At 37.5% G+C, this 21,894-nt stretch overlaps 1 protein-coding gene and 1 long non-coding RNA gene across 4 annotated transcripts in view; one reads left to right on the plus strand and one right to left on the minus strand.

Annotated features, from left to right (window-relative positions):
• The window catches only part of gabbr1a (gamma-aminobutyric acid (GABA) B receptor, 1a), a 57,098-nt gene that overhangs the window by 9,971 nt on the left and 25,233 nt on the right, over window positions 1-21,894 (plus strand). For all 3 annotated transcript variants that reach the window (XM_065280734.2, XM_065280735.2, XM_065280736.2), the window contains 8 exons: window positions 11,679-11,813; window positions 14,738-14,908; window positions 15,747-15,848; window positions 16,974-17,039; window positions 17,718-17,909; window positions 19,634-19,879; window positions 20,092-20,155; window positions 20,639-20,716. In XM_065280734.2, the coding sequence (XP_065136806.1) occupies window positions 11,679-11,813; window positions 14,738-14,908; window positions 15,747-15,848; window positions 16,974-17,039; window positions 17,718-17,909; window positions 19,634-19,879; window positions 20,092-20,155; window positions 20,639-20,716 (1,054 nt within the window). The remainder of the gene's footprint in view (window positions 1-11,678; window positions 11,814-14,737; window positions 14,909-15,746; window positions 15,849-16,973; window positions 17,040-17,717; window positions 17,910-19,633; window positions 19,880-20,091; window positions 20,156-20,638; window positions 20,717-21,894) is intronic.
• On the minus strand, window positions 655-20,656 carry LOC135770862 (uncharacterized). The gene is made up of 4 exons (XR_010542793.1): window positions 20,581-20,656; window positions 19,636-19,809; window positions 17,690-17,906; window positions 655-974 (listed from the first exon to the last, which is right to left on the minus strand). It is a non-coding gene; the product is annotated as an uncharacterized lncRNA (long non-coding RNA).

The raw sequence follows: 21,894 nt of genomic DNA on the forward strand, positions 1-21,894 counted from the left end.
TTAAAAAATTTATTAATATAACATAAAGTTATATGCTATTAAATGCTGTGAAGTATTCTTCATTGTTAGTTCATTTTAGCCAATGCGTTAACTAATGTTAACAAATACAACCTTACTTGAGGACATGCCAGAGTCCCACTTTCCATTTTTTTATTAATCTCAAGTTATTTTATGTTCAAGGACTAGATGTCAATTTGAGTTTATCAGCATTTAGCGGCTGTTTCATTAATGTTGTGTCAGTGATTGTATCTCAAGCGTTAGGAGTTGGCATTAAGTTGACATTGCAGTTGTTGGTACATTAATATTTCACAACTCACTGCATTTTGCTGTTATCAACTGCCTGTAAGGCTTCAGCTGCATCACGTAATTTGGCTTTCCGAAAAATGTATGTGTATTTATGCGTTTAGTATGGTAACATTTATGAAACTCTAAAATGTAGCCTAATCTTTTTTTATTTGTTTTTTAAAATAGGGATTTAAAATTCGCTTTAAAATTAAAATGAATTAACTATAATATGCACCTCTAGAGAGGAACATTTCATTTCTAAGGAACCTTATTTACTCCAAAAGTTGTTTGGCCTGATAACATATCATTTTTATCAGTGCTGTAAAACCATTAAATATTCACAAATTTCAGAGGTGGTTAAATCCCTCTATTCATTTATTTGAGTATAACAGAAATAGATGTAGCACTTTCAAGTTCATAGTGTCCCGATTCAGTTCCTTAATTTTTTGTGACAGGTGTGGGCACCTCATACAGGTGAGGAAACCGTTAAAAAGTGCTCAAACTGGACCAAAATGTGTTGTATCATAGTTGTGATTGGTGAACCGCACTCTGCTTTGCAATCGCACTCGGTATAGAGGAAGAATCGGAGAGGAAGGTTGGCATGGCAACAGCCACCAGTGAAACCACAGTTCAAACAAACTTGCATCCCTGTAGATCTTTTAAAGATAAGGAGGTGTTTTTGTAGATTCCTGCGTGAGAGAAAAGGAGTGGAGAGAAATATAGAGTAACTGTCTGGCCACTTAGTCTGAGCAATATTTAGACATACAACCTGTATTTCATGATAATAATTATTAGTTAGATCATTAATCTGCATTTTGTGATTCCATATTTCTACTGTATACTACTGCAGTGGTTCTCAAACTATTTTAGCGTGCGGCCCCCCTTGTGTACGGCACATTCCTTCGCGCCCCCCCCCCCCCAAAGAAAATGTATGACAAAAAACTGTTCTAAAACTCAACTTTTAATTAAACAAAAGATATTAAATGATAGAAAGTAGTGCTGTTGGTTAGTAGCCTTTTTTTTAGGTTTAATTGCTCAGAATTCATGATAAATTAATTTATTTGATAAAATTTAATAAAACTGGGGCCCCCGCTGGCACCATCCCACGGCCCCCCTGGGGTCCCTGGCCCCCAGTTTGAGAACCACTGTACTACTTTATTGTATAGGATTTCTTACAGCTTATATGACCACAAATGATTAGTTTACTTTGTAACTAAATGTTTTTCTTTTCAAGCAAAAAAGACCTACTGAAATTAAAAATAGCTCTTTTTCTTAAAAAAAAAAAAAAAAGTAAAAGAAATTGGTTATTTTTTAACCCAGTGTTCGGTCAAAAACAGACGACCCAAGCTGTTGGTTGTACTTTTACCTATGCTGGGTTGTTTTAACCCATTATTGGTTCAAATAAAAACATTTTGCGTTTATTTTACCTAACGGCTGGGTTTGTCTCTTTTTGACCCATGCAACGCTGGCTTGTTGCTACATTAATATTTTCTTGCAAATCATGATTTTTATCAGACTCTTATGTTTAGCTTCAGTAATTTCACTTTAATGGCAATGAAGTAATTGAAATGCTTTATTTTCACAAATGTCACTTGATTAACACCAATCATTTCATTGGTGTTAATCAAATTTGATTGCAAAACCAGGGCTCAACATAAAGGACTGCCCGGTGGCCGGGGCAAGCGTGAGAGAAGTTCGGGCCAGTAAAAAGTATTGTCACTTGCCCAATTGGGCCAGTGCATCACCCTTAGTCAGTAAAATATATTTTCATTAATATATATTATTTAACATCTTGGAAGCAGACATTTATTTGGGTAAAACACGACAAAAAAAGCAATGCAATATTTTGCACAGTTTGATGTCAGTTTATAGGTAAGGCAGAAAAGTTGGGAGTTTTTTCGTTGGAACATGTATGTTGTACAATTATATTTGACTTAAATTATTATTTTTTAATATGTGACAGACATTTTTTTATTGGGGCCAGTGATAATAAATTCTTTGCGTTGAGCCCTGAAAACCCTTTTAAGTACATGCAAGCTTTTTTGGCAAAAATCTCCACTTCTAAAAAAAGGTTAAAGTCCCTGTCATTTCTGAATAAGGCGGCTAGCGGTGACTTTGCATCTGAGCTCTTCATATATTCTTTGAAAACAAGGCTTATGTTTTCCACAAATATGCTTCTGAAATAATTCACAGTCGGATAAAAATATCTAGAATATCTAGAAATGTCATCGTATCACCTTTGATGTTATCGCTTAATTGTAATAATTGTAATATAAATTTGGGCCATATTCAAGTGCAAACTGCAATATTGGAGAGGTCCAGTGTCGACAGTGTACGAATGTCATGTGTTAGTGTCCCGTGAAGACAGAAGAGCTGGTGTGAAGTGTTAAGCCTCATTGACATTTAAGCTGGCAGATATTTTCAGCATTTCTTCTCGATCGGGGAGTACTTCATACCTGGATGAGATTTTAATCAAAATTGCTTCTGGTGTCAGAAATGTAATTACAGAGAGAGAAAATCAAATTGGATGTGGGTTTTGCATTTAATCACTGTTCAAAGAACCTCAGGCATGTTGGGGAATTTTATTAATCTCTCTCAAACAACTAATTATCACGCAGAGCAATGTTTTTGCAAAAATCAAATAAAATGAAAGTGACCCCCCAAACTCCCAAATTAGTTTGACATTTAATAAATATTTATTTCATAAATGAGGGTTATTATAAACCACGCCATATTCTGTGTGCAGAGCAAATATTAATTTTCTATCTAATTTTGTCTGATGCTTCGTATTTCAAAAGTTTCCCTTTTGGGAAATTAGTTTGTTTGCGTGTTATTTTAAAAAAGTAATTGAGGTACTAAATTACAAACTACATTTTGTGGTGTGATCATTGCTAGTCAAGGCAAAACTGATTTCAAGTGCGTTTTGGGAGGTCAAACGAGCCTATCCCTCCAGTTTATAATGTTGTGTTCCTAATAGCACAGATCTCTCTTTTAATGTAAAAAATGATATTAAATCTACATATATTTTTATGTTACTTATGTTAAACAATTTCAACTTTTCTTTATAAGTTATGTCAACTTATCAAACTTAAAGGGCACATATTATGCCCATTTTTACAATATATGTAATATAAGTGTCTGTGACGTCTCAGCTAAAAAATACCCCATAAATAATTTATTATAGCATGTCCAAAATGACCCTATTTAAGTGGGAGGAAAAACACACATTTTGTGTGTGTACCCTGAAATGCAAATGACCTATTGCTCTTCTTTACCTTACCAAAAGAGATGTTTTGGTTAAAATAAATCTGATTTCACCAAAAAACACAAAAAATAGGCAGCGTCCAACTCAGTGAAGGCAGAAACTATGGTAATGCAAGACAGTAGGTGTGTTCGTGTTCATGCGGCACTATGCAGATCGATCGGCGAGGTTTGCCGCTTGCAATCAAGGGAGGAGTTGAAGACGGAGCCGTCAAGCCGAACACCTGCTGCTTGCCGTAGTGATGTGTGCGCCGTGTTTCCTTTTTTTATTGCGAATCAACTTAATTTGATGGTGAATTTGTTAAAAACAAGCCTTTTAATAAAAAGTTTAAACCAGAAACATTTTACATCTAATATTTGAATTGCTGTTTATACGGTGTGCCCGAAAATAACGGGAAACAAGCTTACATTATTAAAATACCAATAGAGTTTGGTATTTACATTTTTAATTCATTACACGACACAATATAACATGTATGCATATTAAGGTGTTTTGTTATAAAAACATAAATTTATGATGTTTCTTAGTGGAACTGAAGGTTGGATTAAACTTGAAATGCACGTGATCATTTTCATCAGTGAGGCGACCAATCTCGAAGAGCTGAGCCAGCTGGCTTCTCTCGAAACGCTCTCGCGTTACTTTAACTCTTTCACCGCCAGCGTTTAAAAAAAAAAAGTTGCCAGCCAGCGCCAGCTTTTCTCATGATTTTCAGAAAAGTTTAATGTATTCCAGAAAATGTTCTTCTTCAAATATATAAACATACAATATACCAAATGAAAGAACAGACCCTCTGCTTTCAAACAAAAAAAAACGTTTCATCCTACCTTCAGTGGTTCTTTTGTAACCAGCTTTTGAATATGGGTAGGTTTCTGCAAAAACACCACATTTTGAGCAAAAAGCAGAGATAATTCCATTTTTGTGACGGACTTTTCATAGAGATCACATTCAGAGCGATCTTTAAACAGACACGGACATGCAGCCGCTTGCCATAGGGCAATACTTCCGGGTTTAAAAAGTTGCGGAAGGGTATAATAGCGGTATTGCGGAAAGACGGAAAAACTCGTCATTGGCGGGGAAGCGGTTTCTCTTGATTGACGAGATATCAATGTCAGCTCAAGTCAGACAAAATTAGTAACCGGCATGCACTGATTCAAGTCAGCTGCCGATCGTTCTGCACAGAATCGCATGAAATCGAACACACCTTGTCAGTCAGCGGCCGTAGGCGTGGCTTTAGCAGTGTGACATCACATTGCTAAGAGAATCAAAACAGCATGTCTATTGTTGAATATAAGTAATAAATAAATAATAATAAATGAATAAATAAATAATGTGTGTGTAACCAATATGCATCTTTGAGGTACTAATATGCTTTCTTTAGATAGTGTAAAGTCCCAGTGACGGCTATAGGGACATTTTTGGACAATTTGTACAAAAACAAACTGACACGTGTGATATTGTGAGCGAACTATAAAACAAGTTTAAAGGTTTAAAGGAACAGTATGTAGGATTGTGGCCAAAACTGGTTTTACAATCACAAAACTTGTGGCTAAAACTGGTACTGCAATAACACAACTGGTGGCCAATACACAAAATGACAACATAAACATCAGTTGAGGGCTGTAACTCCACTTTTTAAATGACAATATCCCGGCCAGACCACTGTTGTCAGTGATATAAGTATTTGAAATGAAAATGATTTCTTAAAGGGATAGTTCGGCCAAAAACGATATTAAACCCATGATTTACTCACCCCCAAGCTGTCCGAGTTGCATATGTCCATCGTTTTTCAGACAAACACATTTTCGGATATTTTAGAAAATATTTTATATCTTTCAGTTGATTAAATGTAATGTTACGGGGTCCAGCAATAGTCCACGACCTTCAAGTCCAAAAAAAGTGCGTCCATCCTTCACAAATTAAATCCAAACGGCTCCAGGATGATAAACAAAGGTCTTCTGTGGGTAATCCGTGCGTTGTTGTTGTAGAAATATCCATATTTAAAATGTTATTAACGTTATAAACTACCTTCCGGTAGCGCCGCCATCTTAGACTCAGGAGAGAGTATTAGCGTAGTGTACGCACTTTTCTTAGTGACGTATGACAAATTCGGAGGGCGGGGGCACAGAGCAGCAGCAGAGAAACTCTGTACGCTGCGTAAGCTCTCATCCTGAATGCGCATCACTCTAAGATGGCGGCGCTACCGGAAGGTAGTTTATAACGTTAATAACATTTTAAATATGGATATTTCTACAACAACAACGCACGGATTACCCACAGAAGACCTTTGTTTATCATCATGGAGCCGTTTGGATTTAATTTGTGAAGGATGGACGCACTTTTTTGGACTTGAAGGTCGTGGACTATTGCTGGACCCCATAACATTACATTTAATCAACAGAAAGATCTAAAATATTTTCTAAAATATCCGAAAATGTGTTTGTCTGAAAAACGATGGACATATGCAACTCGGACAGCTTGGGGGTGAGTAAATCATGGGTTTAATATCGTTTTTGGCCGAACTATCCCTTTAATGTCTAGTGACATAACAGAGCCATTTTATAATTAATTGATATACATTTCTTACATACTGTTCCTTTAAAGGTCTCTTTCTTTCTGTGTTTTTGAAGCTTTGATTGCGTTTACAGTACGCAATATAACGTGTTCATGTTTCACGTGTAAAAAACACATTACTTTTTCACACAATCCTTCAGAAATACGTAACGAGTTCTGATTGTGTAGTTTGTTTAGTGTGTTGTAATTCGACAGCAGCCTAGCTGGCGACTGATGCATTCCTGTGGGCAGAGTTTAGTCAAAAACTATTCTAATGATGTCATTAAAACAGGAAGTAGAGGGCTGTAGTCCAAACCGGCCGTTCGCTGTAGGCTTTAAAAGGGGGCTACTGTTAAGAAAATATATCACCTGGCAGTGAACTTTGAGTTTTATCATTTTACAGGTATTATTTATGCTATTATAGCAACATTACACACTAACTAAAGTTTGAAAAATGGGATCAGGAAAAACGGGACCTTTAAGCTATCACAAACCTACCAGCAAGAATAGACAAAGCTTGGAATAACTTGTAGTCCTTTTGTGTTTATGTGTGTTAGCGCAGATATTTACAAGGACCACCTTTGCACAGATACGCTCACCCTCTCCAGACTGTTGCTATGGTTATATCAAAGCTCAGCCTGCAAACTTTGATCAATTATTAACCGAGAGAGAGAGAGAGAGAGAGAGAGAGAGAGAGAGAGAGAGAGAGAGAGAGAGAGAGAGAGAGAGAGAGAGAGAGAGAGAGAGAGAGAAAGAGAGAGAGAGAGAGAGATTGATGTCCTGACGATACACTTGTGCTTTCCATGTTTTAATTGGCATCTGTTGTATCCAGATTGTAACGAGACGGATTTCCATATCCAAACGCATTCTCGTCAGGGTTTTGGTGACACACGGCTCAGAAATAACAAACCCAACATTTGTAAGTTAATAAAAGGCAGAACAGCGGATAACAGCTCATTCACAGTCTGAGTCATGGGAAGGCTTGTACGTGTTTTGCTTGGCTTGAATTAGACATTTAGTATTTGAGCATCTATAGTAAACAAAGTCATTCTGAGCTACAAAGTGCTCTGGCAGGCAACACATGCAATTATTGTCTCACTTTTCATAAATATCACTTTATGACTTTTTCACAAATGTCGCATACGGTGCAGAAAACTAAATTTTATGTAAATTTCGTTTATTACAGATTACGGCCTGTTTATAAAACTCCATTTGCGTCCGCATTTAACATCATGCTAAAACCGACTTTTAAGTTTATGTGCATTTTTTATTGTTAATGGCAGCAGTTTGCATTTAGACTGTTACTTGATTTGCATAATTGCTTTTATGAATATGGTGCTAAAACTGTGCAGACAGATCATGCAAATATTCAGTGTGTTCTTAGTGAATTCTTCCCTTCGGTGTTCAACACTGTCAACATTAAGAAACAGCCCTTCTGTCATTACCTATATTTCATTTAGCATTTAAAGCCGTTTACTCTCCGAAATACAGATGCAACAAGCAATTGTCATGCTTGCACTCAATATTCAAGTCCTGAAACCTGCATAACCTTCAGCCCTGGGGACTCGAAGAACACAGATGCTTTCCTCACGTCAAATATCTTCAGTTGCTTTAGATGGCGGCTGCACCGAGCTCGTGTTCAGAATAAAACATCTCAACTCCCTCGAGATGTCGAGGAAAGCTAGAAAACCCACATGTGGCTGTTTTAAAAGTTTAGAGATTGATGTGACGGGTATAATCTGACACATTTTATGTGGATTAGTTAGGGGTGTATGCTAATTCAAGCATCACTTTTATTGTCCGTCATATTCAAGCTTAAAGATATGAACGAATTGCTAAGTAACACATACAACTGTGCTACGGCTGACAAAAAAAATCATAGATTATGTTAGAGGAGGAAGTTGAGTTGTATCTAGAGCCCAAAATTTCGTAGTAATTTGGGAAAAGGGATTTTTCATTGCACTTTCAGAAAAAAGGTACAAAAGCTTTCACTGGAAGGTTCACTTTGAAAAGGCCTAATATGTACCATTTAGGTACAGAAATGTATACATTTGGTACCAATTGAGGTGCTAATATGCTCTTAAGGTACAAATGTGTACTATTTGAAAGGGTAGTGTATCTTTTTTCTTAAAGGATCCGGTTTACAAATGTGTCACATTTACCTGCGCTGTTTACACATTTGCAAGGAAAAACAGTGAATGATCTCAATTTATAATGACAATAATCTAAAACTATGCAAAATACAGTTTTATGGCTGGAAAGGAAATTAATAGATGGACAATTTTCAGTGTATTTAATTATAAAAGTAATAGGAAGTCATAAAAAGCGGTAAAAGTCATATTTTATAATAACACAATATAATTTATGCAAACATAAAATAAAATTTATGCAAACATAGTTTTATGACTGGTAAGACATATTTATAGATGGTCACTTTACCTCAGTCAGCATATTTACTTATAAAAGTATAAGGAAAAAATAGTAAGAATAGGAAAAACGGTAAATAATAAAATTTTAATGGACAAAAATATGTTTTAAAGGGAAACACCACAGTTTTTCAATGTTGTACTATGTTCTTACCTCAACTTAGATGAATTAATACATACATATGTTTTGTCATGCGTACTCTTAATCTTTGTACAGCACGTTGTGAATGTGTTAGCGTTTAGCCTAGCCCCATTCATTCCTTAGGATCCAAACAGGGATGAATTTAGTAGCCACCAAACACTTCCATGTTTTCCCTATTTAAAGACTGTTACATGAGTAGTTGCACGAGTAAGTATGGTGGCACAAAATTTTTTAAGCTGATAAAAATGAGAACTATATTGTATGGTGGAAGAGCACTTAGTTTGCAGCACTTCAACCTCTCCAAATGGTATTTGATTACTTATTGACTAATAACTTTCTAAATCCTATTTAGTAAATTATACAAAGATATGATCGATTTGCCTTAAATAAATCATATAAAAGTACATAAATTATTATATTCAAACTTTTTAAGGTTCAATTCTCACTATTAACTATTTTGCCTCAATATATTTCTAATTATTGCTTATTAATACTTAGCAAAGTAGTTGGGAAGGATTAAGGATATAGGTTTGCAGAATCAGGCATTAATATGTGTCAGGATCCTGCCAGATCCTTGTTTGTATTTAGATCTAGTTCAGCATGGCAGGGTTCTGACAGTACAATGTTTCATGTGGGAGATGCGTGGTTTTAGTATTGGTTTATTTCGACCACACATTTCCCGGGTCTCGTCACTTTTTCCCGATCCCTTACTTGTGATTCTTTTCAGGTGTGTGTCATTTTGTTTTCCCTACTTAAAGTCCTAGTGTTTGGTGTCTTGTACGGGTTCGCTTCGTTCTGTCCGTGAGTACTTTGATATTGTGAAGATCTAGTCCAGTTTATGTTATATGTTTGATCATTGTGTAGTTTGGTGTATTCAGTGTTTACCCCGTTTTGTTTTGTCCCCTCGTGGGTTTTGTTTTCCTGTTTGTTACCCCTTTTTGTTAATAAAGACCTACATTATTTATCTACGTCTGCACTTGGGTTCTTTCCCCGTCCCGATTCCTAAGAATATGTGTGTTTTAAGTAATAATAAACAGACAATATCTCAGTAATATTCATGCTAATAACCAACCAGTTAATAGTGAGAATTGGAAAATAGAGTGTTAACATTATTTTTATTAACTCACCAAAGTATTTAAAGTGAGAAGGATACATAAAAAACATTATTTTAACATTAAACTTTTAATTTTGATGTTAAATCCACTATTTTATTAAATATAATTGTTCTACAGTCCATACACAGTATTTAGTTCAATTACATCAGAAGTAACTGTAATTGAATTATTGGAAAATAAGAGTAATCCCTTACTTTACTTTTTTTAAGTAATTTAATTACAGTAAATATTTACTGAGTAACTAATTACATCCAACACTTGGATATATATTTTAGGAAAGGTCCCTTGCTAAAGATTCATCAAAAAGTTTTTTCCAAAAAGTTTTAAATGCAAAGCACAGTTTTATTTCCGAAATATGCACGGTATAAATGGCCGATTTTCCTCATTCACCTCACTGATTAAATAAGGATCTTATATGTAAGGTTGCAGTGCTGCCTGCGTGCAGTTCAGGTGTCAAGCTCTTGAACACATTTTTCTTCTGTGGTGTTTAGAATAGGATTACATAATGAATCCAGCACCATCTCATTTAATTCTAACTTTATCGAAAGTTAAAGGGCTCTATTTTAACGATCTGAAACGCAAGTGCGAAGCGCAACGCGCAAGTGAGTTTGTGGGCGGATCTTGGGCGCTGTTGCTATTTTCCCGGCGGGAGAAATAACTCTTGCGCCGGGCGCAAATCAATAAGGGGTTGGTCTGAAGTAGGTTCATTATTCATAGGTGTGGTTTGGGCGTAACGTCAAATAAACCAATCAGAACGCTAGCCAACATTCCCTTTAAACGCAAGGGCGCAAGTTCCATGGCGGGTTGCTATTATTATGACGGATTTACCAGGCGCACGCCAGGAGCGGTTCACAGCCGAGGAGACCGACGTCCTTGTACGGGGGAATCCCACGCTTGCCATCATAAATCGGGCACGCCGTGTAACGGGAGGTGGATCTGCCTCAGGACTTGACGCCAGCAGAGGACATCGCTGCGTCCACCCTCACCGCTGAAAGGGTTTGGGGGCTTTGAAATCGGACCCAAGAAACGCAAGCAAGGTCCAACCCCAAAGTACTCTTACAAATCAAGTTCATATACATTAAGGTTTCTTATGAAAACATTTTAACTATTATTTACATAAAATAAACGTAATACAGCCACACAACAAAGTTATGAAAATATTTTAATCGTTATTTGCATGAGAATAAATAAAAACTATCACCACAATGCTCACCACTATGATTCCCCTTATCTCGTGTATTAATATTTTTAAGTGTAACAATTTATGATTTGCAAAAATAACTGTTGCATCTGTGTAGATTAGATAAGCAAAGTGTATGCGCGTTGTGCACGCTATACATTATGGTCAAGCATGCGCCCTTAAAATATCATAATGAACCACGCGCAACGCGCCACTGACTTTAGACTAGTTTTTTTTGGTTAGTAGCGCAATTGTTTTTTGAAACTGCAAAATAGCATAAGAGATGGTTTGCGCCGCAACACGCCTCCTTTTTGCGCTGAACCGCCCAGGGAGCGCAAGTTTATTCCCTAGTTTGCTGACGTGCATCTGTGGAGGGAAAAACCCCGCTGTGCGCCGGCGCAAAATACGAATGATACATGCGTCACTGACAAAGTCAATTGCGCTGGGTGCAAGATAGGGCCCAAAGAGTTTAAGCCCCAGTAATTAAATGCTACAGTACAGTACATCTGCTAACACCCACCCTCTCATTTGTGAATCACTTCCTGTTGTTTGTGTTGCAGCGTTAGAAGTCTACAGCTTGTACACCCTGCAGTATATTGAGAGCATTTATCTGGGGCATCAGATGCCGTGTTACTATTTCCATTGATCATTTATAGATCAAGTGCCATTTGTTTATCATACATAATAGTCTGTGTTTTGTATTCTGTCTTGGTTTCAGTGTGACCCGGGGGAAGCCACTAAACTGCTGTATGACCTGCTGTACACAGAGCCGATAAAGATCGTTCTGATGCCGGGCTGCAGCTCCGTCTCCACGCTGGTGGCCGAGGCAGCACGCATGTGGAACCTCATTGTGGTGTGTGTCCCTTTAAAACTCGATAATCATAAGAGGTTTCATACAATAGGATTCAACTCATTGCAAATATTTTTTCATGGTGGGGTTAAAAATCAATTTAGATGTTTTCATTCAAATAAGGAAACATTTACAGGTTTAGGGGGTGTGCACACCAAAGCATTTAAAGGGGACATTTCACAAGACTTTCTTAAGATGTCAAATAAATCTTTGGTGTCCCCAGAGTACGCATGTGAAGTTTAAGCTCAAAATATCATATAGATAATTTATTATAGCATGTTAAAATTGCCACTTTGTAGGTGTGAGCAAAAATGTGCCATTAGTGGGTGTGTCCTTAAAATGCAAATTAATTGATATCTGCATTAAATGGCAGTGCTGTGGTTGGATAGTGCAGATTAAGGGGCGGTATTATCCCCTTTTGACATCACACCTATTTTTTCACATGCTTGCAGAGAATGGTTTACCAAAACTAAGTTACTGGGTTGATCTTTTTCACATTTTCTAGTTTGATAGAAGCACTAGGGACCCAATTATAGCACTTAAACATGGAAAAAGTCAGATTTTCATGATATTTCCCCTTTATACACAGCTGAAAACGGCAGGCGGAAACTGACTTAGGGGCTGGACACACCAAAACTTTTAAACGCGGCTGAAAACGCCTTGAGGACGCCGAATGCCAGCTGTTTTTCAGCTGAGTGCCAGCTTTCTTCAGCTGAGCGCTTTGGTAGCTGTGATACTTCAGCTGCGAGCCGGTTGGTTGCTGTGGTAATGTCTCGCCCCTCCTCCACTGTGATTGGGCGGCCGTGTGAGAACTGACATTGACGAGCGGAGCTTTTCTCCCAAAGTTGAATCTCTTTCAACTCTCAACGCTCAGCGCCGAGCGCGGAAAAACCGCCGAGCACCAATTTTCAGCGTGGAAAAAACCCGCTAGCTGCTGGCTTATTTGACAACAATTGAACAAACAATTGAAAACAATTGGAAACAATTGAAAACATGTGCCGGCCGCGGGCGTAAAAGTTTTGGTGTACACAACCCCTTAGGTGCTTGCCAGCTTTTGTAGGCGCTTGCCAGCTATAATACTTCTGCTTTGTTTATCAGTCGTCGGTTGGTTGTTTGTCCCGCCCCTCCTCCACTGTGATTGTACGGCTGAGTGAGAATTGACATAGACGAGCTGAGCGTTTTACCCAAAGTTAAAAAAAATTCAACTCTTGCCGATCAGCGCGGACAAAACCCACCAGCTGCTGGTGATTTTTATAAGCATGGCGGTTCCATTGGAAACAATAAAAAAACAAACATACGATGTGTAAACGCTTTGGTGTGCACGCTACCTTACAGATTTAGATAAAAATGCCAAAACTGTTTGTGGGTCAAGTAACAAAGAATTTAGATATTTGTGGATCTTATTTACTTTGAAAAAGCAGTTAATTGAGCATGCAATGAAGAAGCAAAAAACAGGCAACTTAAAGAGAATGTGTAAAAAAAAGAGAAGAAATACTCTCAGTAACTTGGAAAAGTAATTACTGTAAGTTTTTGCTAGTGCTCTGTTTCCATCCACTGAGGTTTGAAAGAATTATAAATGTACTGTTCTCAACCCTGACTGTGTTCAGATGAGATAAATTTACTTTCTTGTCCAAAAGATAAGTCGGAGAATTCACTGCATGCAATTTAGTAAAGTTGGAAAAGTGAGTTTAGTTTTAATGAAGTATACCTCTCCAAGGACATCTAGGAATTTTGCAGCTTTTTCTTACAATTACAGTGATTTTTTTTGAGAACTGCATTAGTGTTGGCAAACCTTGAAAAAGGATTTATCTCACAAGAATTCAAACGTATTTTACGAGATGGCTAATTTGTATTGATTCGTACGAAGTGAATCGTACTAAAATGTACGGTTATCATAAAAATACACGAACGAAACCTCACCCCTAACCCCAACGTAACCGGGGCAAACACAAATTGATGCATGACAAAAAAATGCATGAATGTGGTAGAATGAGTTAAAGGGATAGTTCGGCCAAAAATGATATTAAACCCATGATTTACTCACCCCCAAGCTGTCCGAGTTGCATATGTCCATCGTTTTTCAGACAAACACATTTTCGGATATTTTAGAAAATGTTTTAGATCTTTCTGTTGATTAAATGTAATGTTACGGGGTCCACCCATAGTCCACCCATAAAAAAGTGCGTCCATCCTTCACAAAATAAATCCAAACGGCTCCAGGATGATAAACAGAGGTCTTCTGAGGGTAATCCGCGCGGTGTTGTTGTAGAAATATCCATATTTAAAACTTTATTAACGAAAATAAATACCTTCCGGTAGCACCGCCATCTTAGACTCCTCTGTATTCAGGAGAGAGTATTAGCGTAGTGTACGCACTTTTCTTAGTGACGTATGACATGACAAATGGTACTGCCGCACGACACGAAATGGAGCGTGCATTATTTTCAAATAATTCAAAGGACCGGAGTCAATTATTTCGCTTGTACCACTGTTACCACCAACATTGCGCTGGTGCCTATTTATAAGACATTTGACAAGTTAGGTATGCAGTTTACTGAAAAATAATCAACACCTATGGAACATTTTTCAACCAATCAGAATAGAGCATTCAACAGACCCGTGGTACAATAAGAATTAGCCACCTCGTAAAACACATTTGAATTGCCATGAGAAAAAACCGAAGCATAAATTGGTTTTCATTACCAATCCTGAGTTTTGACAGGTCAGCGGTGGATTAAATAACAGATTGACATGTTTATTTAGGTTTGCAAAAGGCTCTGTCTTCAATAGCTTGACATTTACCCCTCTTACAGTTTATGATTCCCAATTTTGCTTTGCTTTGTGTTTTGTTCTTTTCAAAAAATATCAAAAAGGTCAGCCATACAGTATAGCTGAATAAATCTTTTCAATTCTCTCTTGCTCTCCAGCTCTCGTACGGCTCAAGTTCTCCGGCTTTATCCAATCGTCAGCGCTTCCCCACTTTCTTCCGTACGCACCCGTCAGCAACTTTGCACAATCCCACGCGTGTTCAGCTCTTCCAGAAGTGGAAATGGACTAAGATCGCCACTATCCAGCAAACCACTGAAGTTTTTACCTCGGTCAGTCCTGCATGCATTTTCATTGGGCTATTTTTGTAACCAGCTCTCAAGATCGACACCAACACCATATAGCTAAAACCAATATTCATACTTTGTAGAAAGTATACTTGTATTTTCAGAATAATTTGTGAATTACAGTCTTTATTTAATGCAAAATGAATCTGGCTGTAAGTGTGTGTGTGTGTGTGTGTGTGTGTGGGGGGGGGGGTCAAATGCATGCACCCTACACAAGGGGGGCCGCATGGTGAAAGTTTAGGAACCACTGCTTTAAACGAAGTAACTGCTCAGATAAGCTGTGAAGTGTTATCAAGCGTAGTTGCCCTTTTAAGAGCAAGATAAATGCCTCGGAGTAAATGGAAAAAAGATTGCGGTAGATTATACTCCCTTTAGTGATAAAGGACCTAAAGTCATTTTTCTTCACGTTGGGTGCGAGGAATATTGATCAAGTCATGAATTGATTCAGTATTGAGCTAGTGTAACTCCACTAGGCTAATGATCTCCCTTTCATCTCCTCACCAGCTCATCACTTTTTTCATTTACTCTCACTCCAGCTCTGTTAACACCTCCTCTGTTTACCGTCTTCCCATATCATCCATCGATAGTCCCCATACTGTAACTCCATCTGCACTGATATTGCCTTTATTTACAAACCTTTCTTTCGGCTATTTTTTTACATTGGTGTGCACTGTGACCGTTCGTCTCATGGACGCCTGTTTGTTCTGCTCTACTTTTTATTCGTTCTTTTATCCCCTTATGTGCCCACTTCCCATCCCTCTCCAGAAACATCACTCCTGTCTGCCACTCCAGCCGTTTCACTGTTCTCTGTCTCTCTCCACAGACGTTGGATGATTTGGAAGAGCGAGTAAAGGAGGCCGGCATTGAGATAAGCGTCAGGCAGAGCTTCCTCACTGATCCCGCGGTGGCTGTCAAAAACTTAAAGGTGCTTTGATGAAAAATTCACCAACAGCCTCTCTGCTCGCCGCGTGTTGGGTAGCTCACTAGCTAGAAGAGCACATGAAAATCTTATGTGAAATAAATCAACACTCTGAAGTTTCGGTCCCTGCCGTCAGATCGAGTGACAGTTCGCATGCTGTCACGATTGCTACTGACAGCTATTGTTGTGTAGTTAGACAACGTTTTATATTGTTGTATTATATTGAGTGGTTTTGTTTTGATTGAATCTTGATCTGATTTCTTTTTTTTTATTAAATGTAAACATTCATAGTTTGTTTATTAAAGGAAAACACCACCGTTTTTATTTTTACTATGTTCTTACCTCAACTTAGAGGTAAATTAATACATACCTATCTTTTTTTCAATGCGTTCACTTTTAATCTTTGTAAAGCGCGTCGTGAATGTGTTAGCATTTAGCCTAGCCCCATTCATTCCTATGGTTTCAAACAGGGATGAATTTAGAGGCCACCAATCACTTACATGTTTTCCCTATTTAAAGACTGTTACATGAGTAGTTACACGAGTAAGTATGGTGGCACAAAATAAAACTTTTGTTTGGAGCCATAGGAATGAATGGGGCTAGGCTAAATGCTAACACATTCACGACACACTGTACAAACATTAAAAGTGCACGCATTGAAAAAAGATAGGTATGTATTAATTTGTCTAAATTGAAGTAAGGACATTGTAAAATATTGAAAAACTGTGGTGTTTTCCTTTAAGAAGTATAAACTGCGTGGCATTATTTATTATAAAACATCGCAAACAACCTAATAGCAATATTGGCTCCATTGTTGCCAACTACTATGTTTAAACTATGTTTATTTAGCATATACATTCATTACATTATTTATGCACTCTGTCTAGTGTCGGCACTTTACTGTCGCTTTTGCTATTTTTTTTACCAAAAAGGTTGTTCAAAATGTCACTATAAGTGATTTTTAGCCACAAAATATAAATAGGCACTACTAATTGTCATAACCAATAATAGCGGAGGTGCTTTGTTGCAAGACTGATTGTTTAAGCAGTGGCAGGTGTAGGATAGTTTGTTTTAATTAGGTTATTTTAGCAATTTATATGTTTTTAACTATTTTCTCTTTCACATCTCCAGCGTCAAGATGCACGAATCATAGTCGGCCTATTTTACGAGACTGAAGCCAGAAAAGTTTTTTGCGAGGCAAGTATGACTCCTCCTCTTGTTTCTTAAACCGAGTTATGAGTGTATTTGAAAGAGCACCTATTGTCTGATTCACGTTTTTAAATTCCCTTTGGTGTGTAAGTGTGTATTAGTACATGTTAACGATATGCAAAAAAGTACAAACCCCAAAGTAAACGAAGACGCAAGTTTTCGTCTCCAACTTTTTTCATGGTCTACAACAAACACATGGATTGTAGGCAACAGTTTACTTCCTGGGATTGGTGATGTAGACAAGACCGACATTATCATAATTGCTCCTGCTTTGGAGTCACAGCCTGTGACTCCTTACCACAATCTTTCAAATGTGGTAAGGAGCGTCACATTTCCGGCTGACGCAGTGGTATTCAGGCCAATCACAATGTATAGATTTGCTGGCCAATATGTGCGTTTCAGGAAGAGATTGAAATCTGGAGCTACAAAAATTTACAGTATCTGTAAAATAATGTGTTTTTTAACCCTAAACCATGCAAGCACATTGCTTTACACCAAATACACAAAATAACACTGTTTTTTAGCAATAAAATAGGTGCTCTTTAACTCATTTCAGCATGATTGATGATATTAATCTTTTGGGTATTAAAAAGATTTGAACTTTATTAGATAAAAATTAACAGCTGTTAAAAATGTACCTTAAAAACATGGTGTCAACTTTGGCAGGTCTTCAAAGAGAAACTCTACGGTAAGAAGTATGTCTGGTTCCTCATCGGCTGGTATGCAGACAACTGGTTTAAGATCAAAGATCCGGCCATCAACTGCACTGTGGAGAACATGACAGAAGCGGTGGAAGGACACGTCACCACTGAAATCGTGATGCTGAACCCAGAGACCGTCCGTGGTGCTTCCAACCTGGTGAGTGATGAGTCATAATGAGCCAGAGAAAACCTAATGAATACAGCCAATATAAAAACTGTGTGGAGTGTTTTTGGACTGTCATTAAAGAACCACAGATATATGGGAATAAACATGCTTTTCTTGGAGTGAATTTTGCTTTATTGATTAATCTCCACTATCCAACCATAGCACTGCCATTTAGTGCAGATATTAGCTCATTTGAATTTAACTCTTTCACCACCAGCGTTTTTAAAAAAAAGTTGCCAGCCAGCGCCAGCGTTTTTCATGATTTTCACCAAAGTTTAATGCCTTCCAGAAAATGTTCTTCTTTAAATACATAAACATACAATAAACCAAATGAAAGAACAGACCCTCAGCTTTCAAACAAAAAAAAACGTTTCATCCTACCTTCAGTGGTTCTTTTGTAATCAGCTTTTGAATATGGGTAGGTTTCTGCAAAAACACCACCCTTTATTTGACGAGATATCTCGAAATGTCCCCTTTAAAGGTACAGTGTGGGTTTTTAAGCGGCATCTAGTGGTGAGATTGTGAATTGCAACTAAGCTCAATTTTGAAATGCAATGAGAAGCAATGGCAGCCGCCACAGGACAAACACGCCGTTGTCTGAGACAGCGTAGGGTCAAAATGCGCACTGTGAGACAGTTTGTTAATTTAGGGCAACTGTAGAAACATGACAGTGACTTTCATATAAGGAGACCTGTACATCGAGAATGTCGAAAAACTGGCTGCCCTGCCAACGACGCTAATGAAAAAGAGTTCTGGACACCCTGACGCTCAAATGCATCCTCTGGAATCCGTTTCGGTCTTCCAATTGGTTGCCGCCGAACCGTGTCTTAGCTCATTCCCATAAAGTTAGGTTTATTTCAACTCTCCTCAACACTCATACTGTCCAAAATGCGCCATGACGCTGCTTGTCAGAGCTCGCCGTCGGCTCTCATTGAAAATGAATGACTTCTGGCCACTTTGATGTTCTCGCCGGTGGCGGTTTAAACGCACAGTAAGGCAATAGAAACAATACAGTTCATTATGTAAGGTCTTTATATACCACTGATAATGTAGTTATGTATATTATATTGCACTTCTGTCAAGAGATTCCCCACAATGCACCTTTAACATCAGTGCACCCTAGTTCATATCTGTAGGCTTATAATAATGATTTGTTTAGGTTGAGATTTTGTGGAAAATGTCATTTTTACTCAATACACATAAATACGAGTATGTAAAGCATAGATGGCAAACAAGAGGCAAAAGTTACGGACTACAGCTTTGAAGTAAATAATTCAAGATTTTTTCGACCATTGGTATGATGGGGTGTGTCATGCACTCTCATATAAAAATGGGAAAAAATTGTCCCTAGCTGTCACTGGTATGGTACCCTTTCAAAAACTGCACCTAGACTTTATACAGTGCTCAGTGGGTAGCACTGTTGCCTCAAAGCAAGAAGGTCCGGTTAACCGGTTCTGTCCATGAATATAGCCATAGATGCTGGAATGGCGTGAAAAATAAATACATTAAGAAAGAAAGACAGACACCTAGTACTATATTAATTCATATTAATAATTCATAATTGCCTTAAAGATGCATATTGGTACCAATCTTTATACATATCTGTACCTAAATGGTACATTTTAGGATCTTTTAAAGATTATTGCCCCAGTGGCAGCTTGGGATCATTTTTTGACAATTTTTTTCTAACAGTGTGTCATTAAAATCGTACACAGACCTCGCAGGAGTTCCTGGCACAGCTGATGTCACGTCTGGGTGGGAAAAACCCAGAAGAAACGGGCGGTTTTCAGGAAGCTCCTCTGGCTTATGATGCTGTTTGGGCCCTCGCACTGGCCCTCAATAAAACTGTGGCCCCCTTGAGGGCCAAAGGCTGGGGCCTGGAAGACTTCAACTACAACAACAAAGAAATCACCGCTGAGATTTACCGAGCACTCAACACCAGCTCCTTTGAAGGAGTGTCTGTGAGTTCAATAACTTTTTTAAAAAACATAAAAAATAGCTGTCATGAAACAAAGAGCTTGAAGAGATAAAGGCTTTTTTAAAATGACATTTTCAGATTTTCATTATGCAAGCAATGATTGCAATTATTATGTAATGGTTTTTACAATTTATAAAATAATGATTTTGAATAAATGTTTTTATCCTCCGACTTTCTTCTCTTTGTGTCTCGCAGGGTCATGTTGTGTTTGATGCTCAGGGATCTCGTATGGCCTGGACTCTAATAGAGCAACTGCAAGGTACTTTGCCTTGTAATAAATAAACAAACAAATAGAAAAAGGCAAAACTGATGTACAAGATTTCGTTTTAGCTTTAGTTTGAAAAACAGTGTAGCGACTACACTTATTTTTAGCTCATTGACAAAATATTAAAGCAGTATTATTTGTATAAGTCGCTTTGGATAAAAGCATCTGCTAAATAAATACATGTACATATACAGTACTGTGCAAATGTCTTAGACCCCCATGCCACTATAATACAGTATTTGTTGTTTAAGCAATGGTATAGTGACCACTGACCATATAAAATTATTACATTTACAGTGTACTTTTTCTTTTAGAAATGCTTAATGAAAGCCCTTGAGTTTCTTATTCTATCCATAATTTGAGCTTTCATACATTTTTACAGACTAAAAGTAATTTTTCTTCAAATAAATCAAACCCACCTTGATGTTGCCAGCGTGACCAGTTGAGCTAAGAGCAACTTTTTACATTCATTTTCAGGTGGGAGCTACAAGAAGATTGGATACTACGACAGCACAAAAGGCAACCTGTCCTGGTACTCGAACGACAAATGGATCGGTAAGAGAAACCCGCCCGACTCTGCTCAGCCAGACACCGCTGTTAATTTTTTTTGCTGCCACGCTCAGTCCATTGAGATTGAGGCTTACCAGTATTGATTTCTGTTAGCTTGACAAAGCCTCGTCCAGCTCGCAAACACTCACCGTCCTTTCTGCCAGCGGAGGCCATACAGGCCCAGGGGAGCAGAGCAGTGCTGTTTGTTGTTGCTTTGACCTTTGTGAAATTCCAGCGAATTTCTAGATTGACAAAATGGTATTGATGAAAGCTGTGGAAGGCGCAGACGAAATCAAATAAAAAAAGTGTAATGATGCTTTCAGAGAAATAAAGAAAGCACAACATATTAGTATGACATTGAAAGAAGTCATTGTGGAAAGGCCACAAATATTAGATTTTTGGATTTGATCTATTTAGTCATTTGTACCTTAAACTATAAAGAACCACAAAATCTAATATGCGCTGAATGGGAAATTGGATTTTGGACTTATGCATTTTCTTAATCCCTTTTTTGTCTTTGAAGCCGAAATAACATTCTGTAACAAGATAAAATTACTCAAGAAGCCAGACTAAGTTTTTTAATATAATGAGTTAACTCATTCCCCACCACTGACGAGTTATTTCGTCAATTTAGAGAAAACATTTGCATGAAAAAAAGTTTTCTGAAAAGTTTTTATGGTAATCTGTAATACCGTGATTATCCACTAGATGGATCTTACCCAATTTATAAAAAAATTAGGCAAAAATTATTTATACACTCCGTGTATGTTTTGATGATCGTTCTGAATCTGATCTCTAACAAAATTCCTTAACAAAAATGATTTTTTTCAGCTTTTTGCTAAAAAATGTGTATATTTAAAGGAAAATACCCATATTTAAGAGTTTATAAGCAAAGAAAAAGATAGGATGAAAAGTTTTTTCCCGTTTTGTTTGTTTGAAAGCAGAGGTTCTGTTCTTTCATTTGATATATTTGTATGTTTATATATTTTTAGAAGAATATTTTCCTTTTAAAAATGTATTTGTGAAACTTAAAAAAAAAAGTTGGCGGTGAATGAGTTAATGCAATGCTATAATGCAGAAGCCGCTAAACGTCACCTCTGTCAAAAGTCAAAACAGCAATTGGAGTATTTCTGTGCCGAATGCGCTTCGCCAGGGTTTGTACATGAACTTAAAAGATTCATACG

The sequence above is a fragment of the Paramisgurnus dabryanus genome, chromosome 8 (genome assembly GCF_030506205.2).
Source record: "Paramisgurnus dabryanus chromosome 8, PD_genome_1.1, whole genome shotgun sequence".
Taxonomy (NCBI): domain Eukaryota; kingdom Metazoa; phylum Chordata; class Actinopteri; order Cypriniformes; family Cobitidae; genus Paramisgurnus; species Paramisgurnus dabryanus.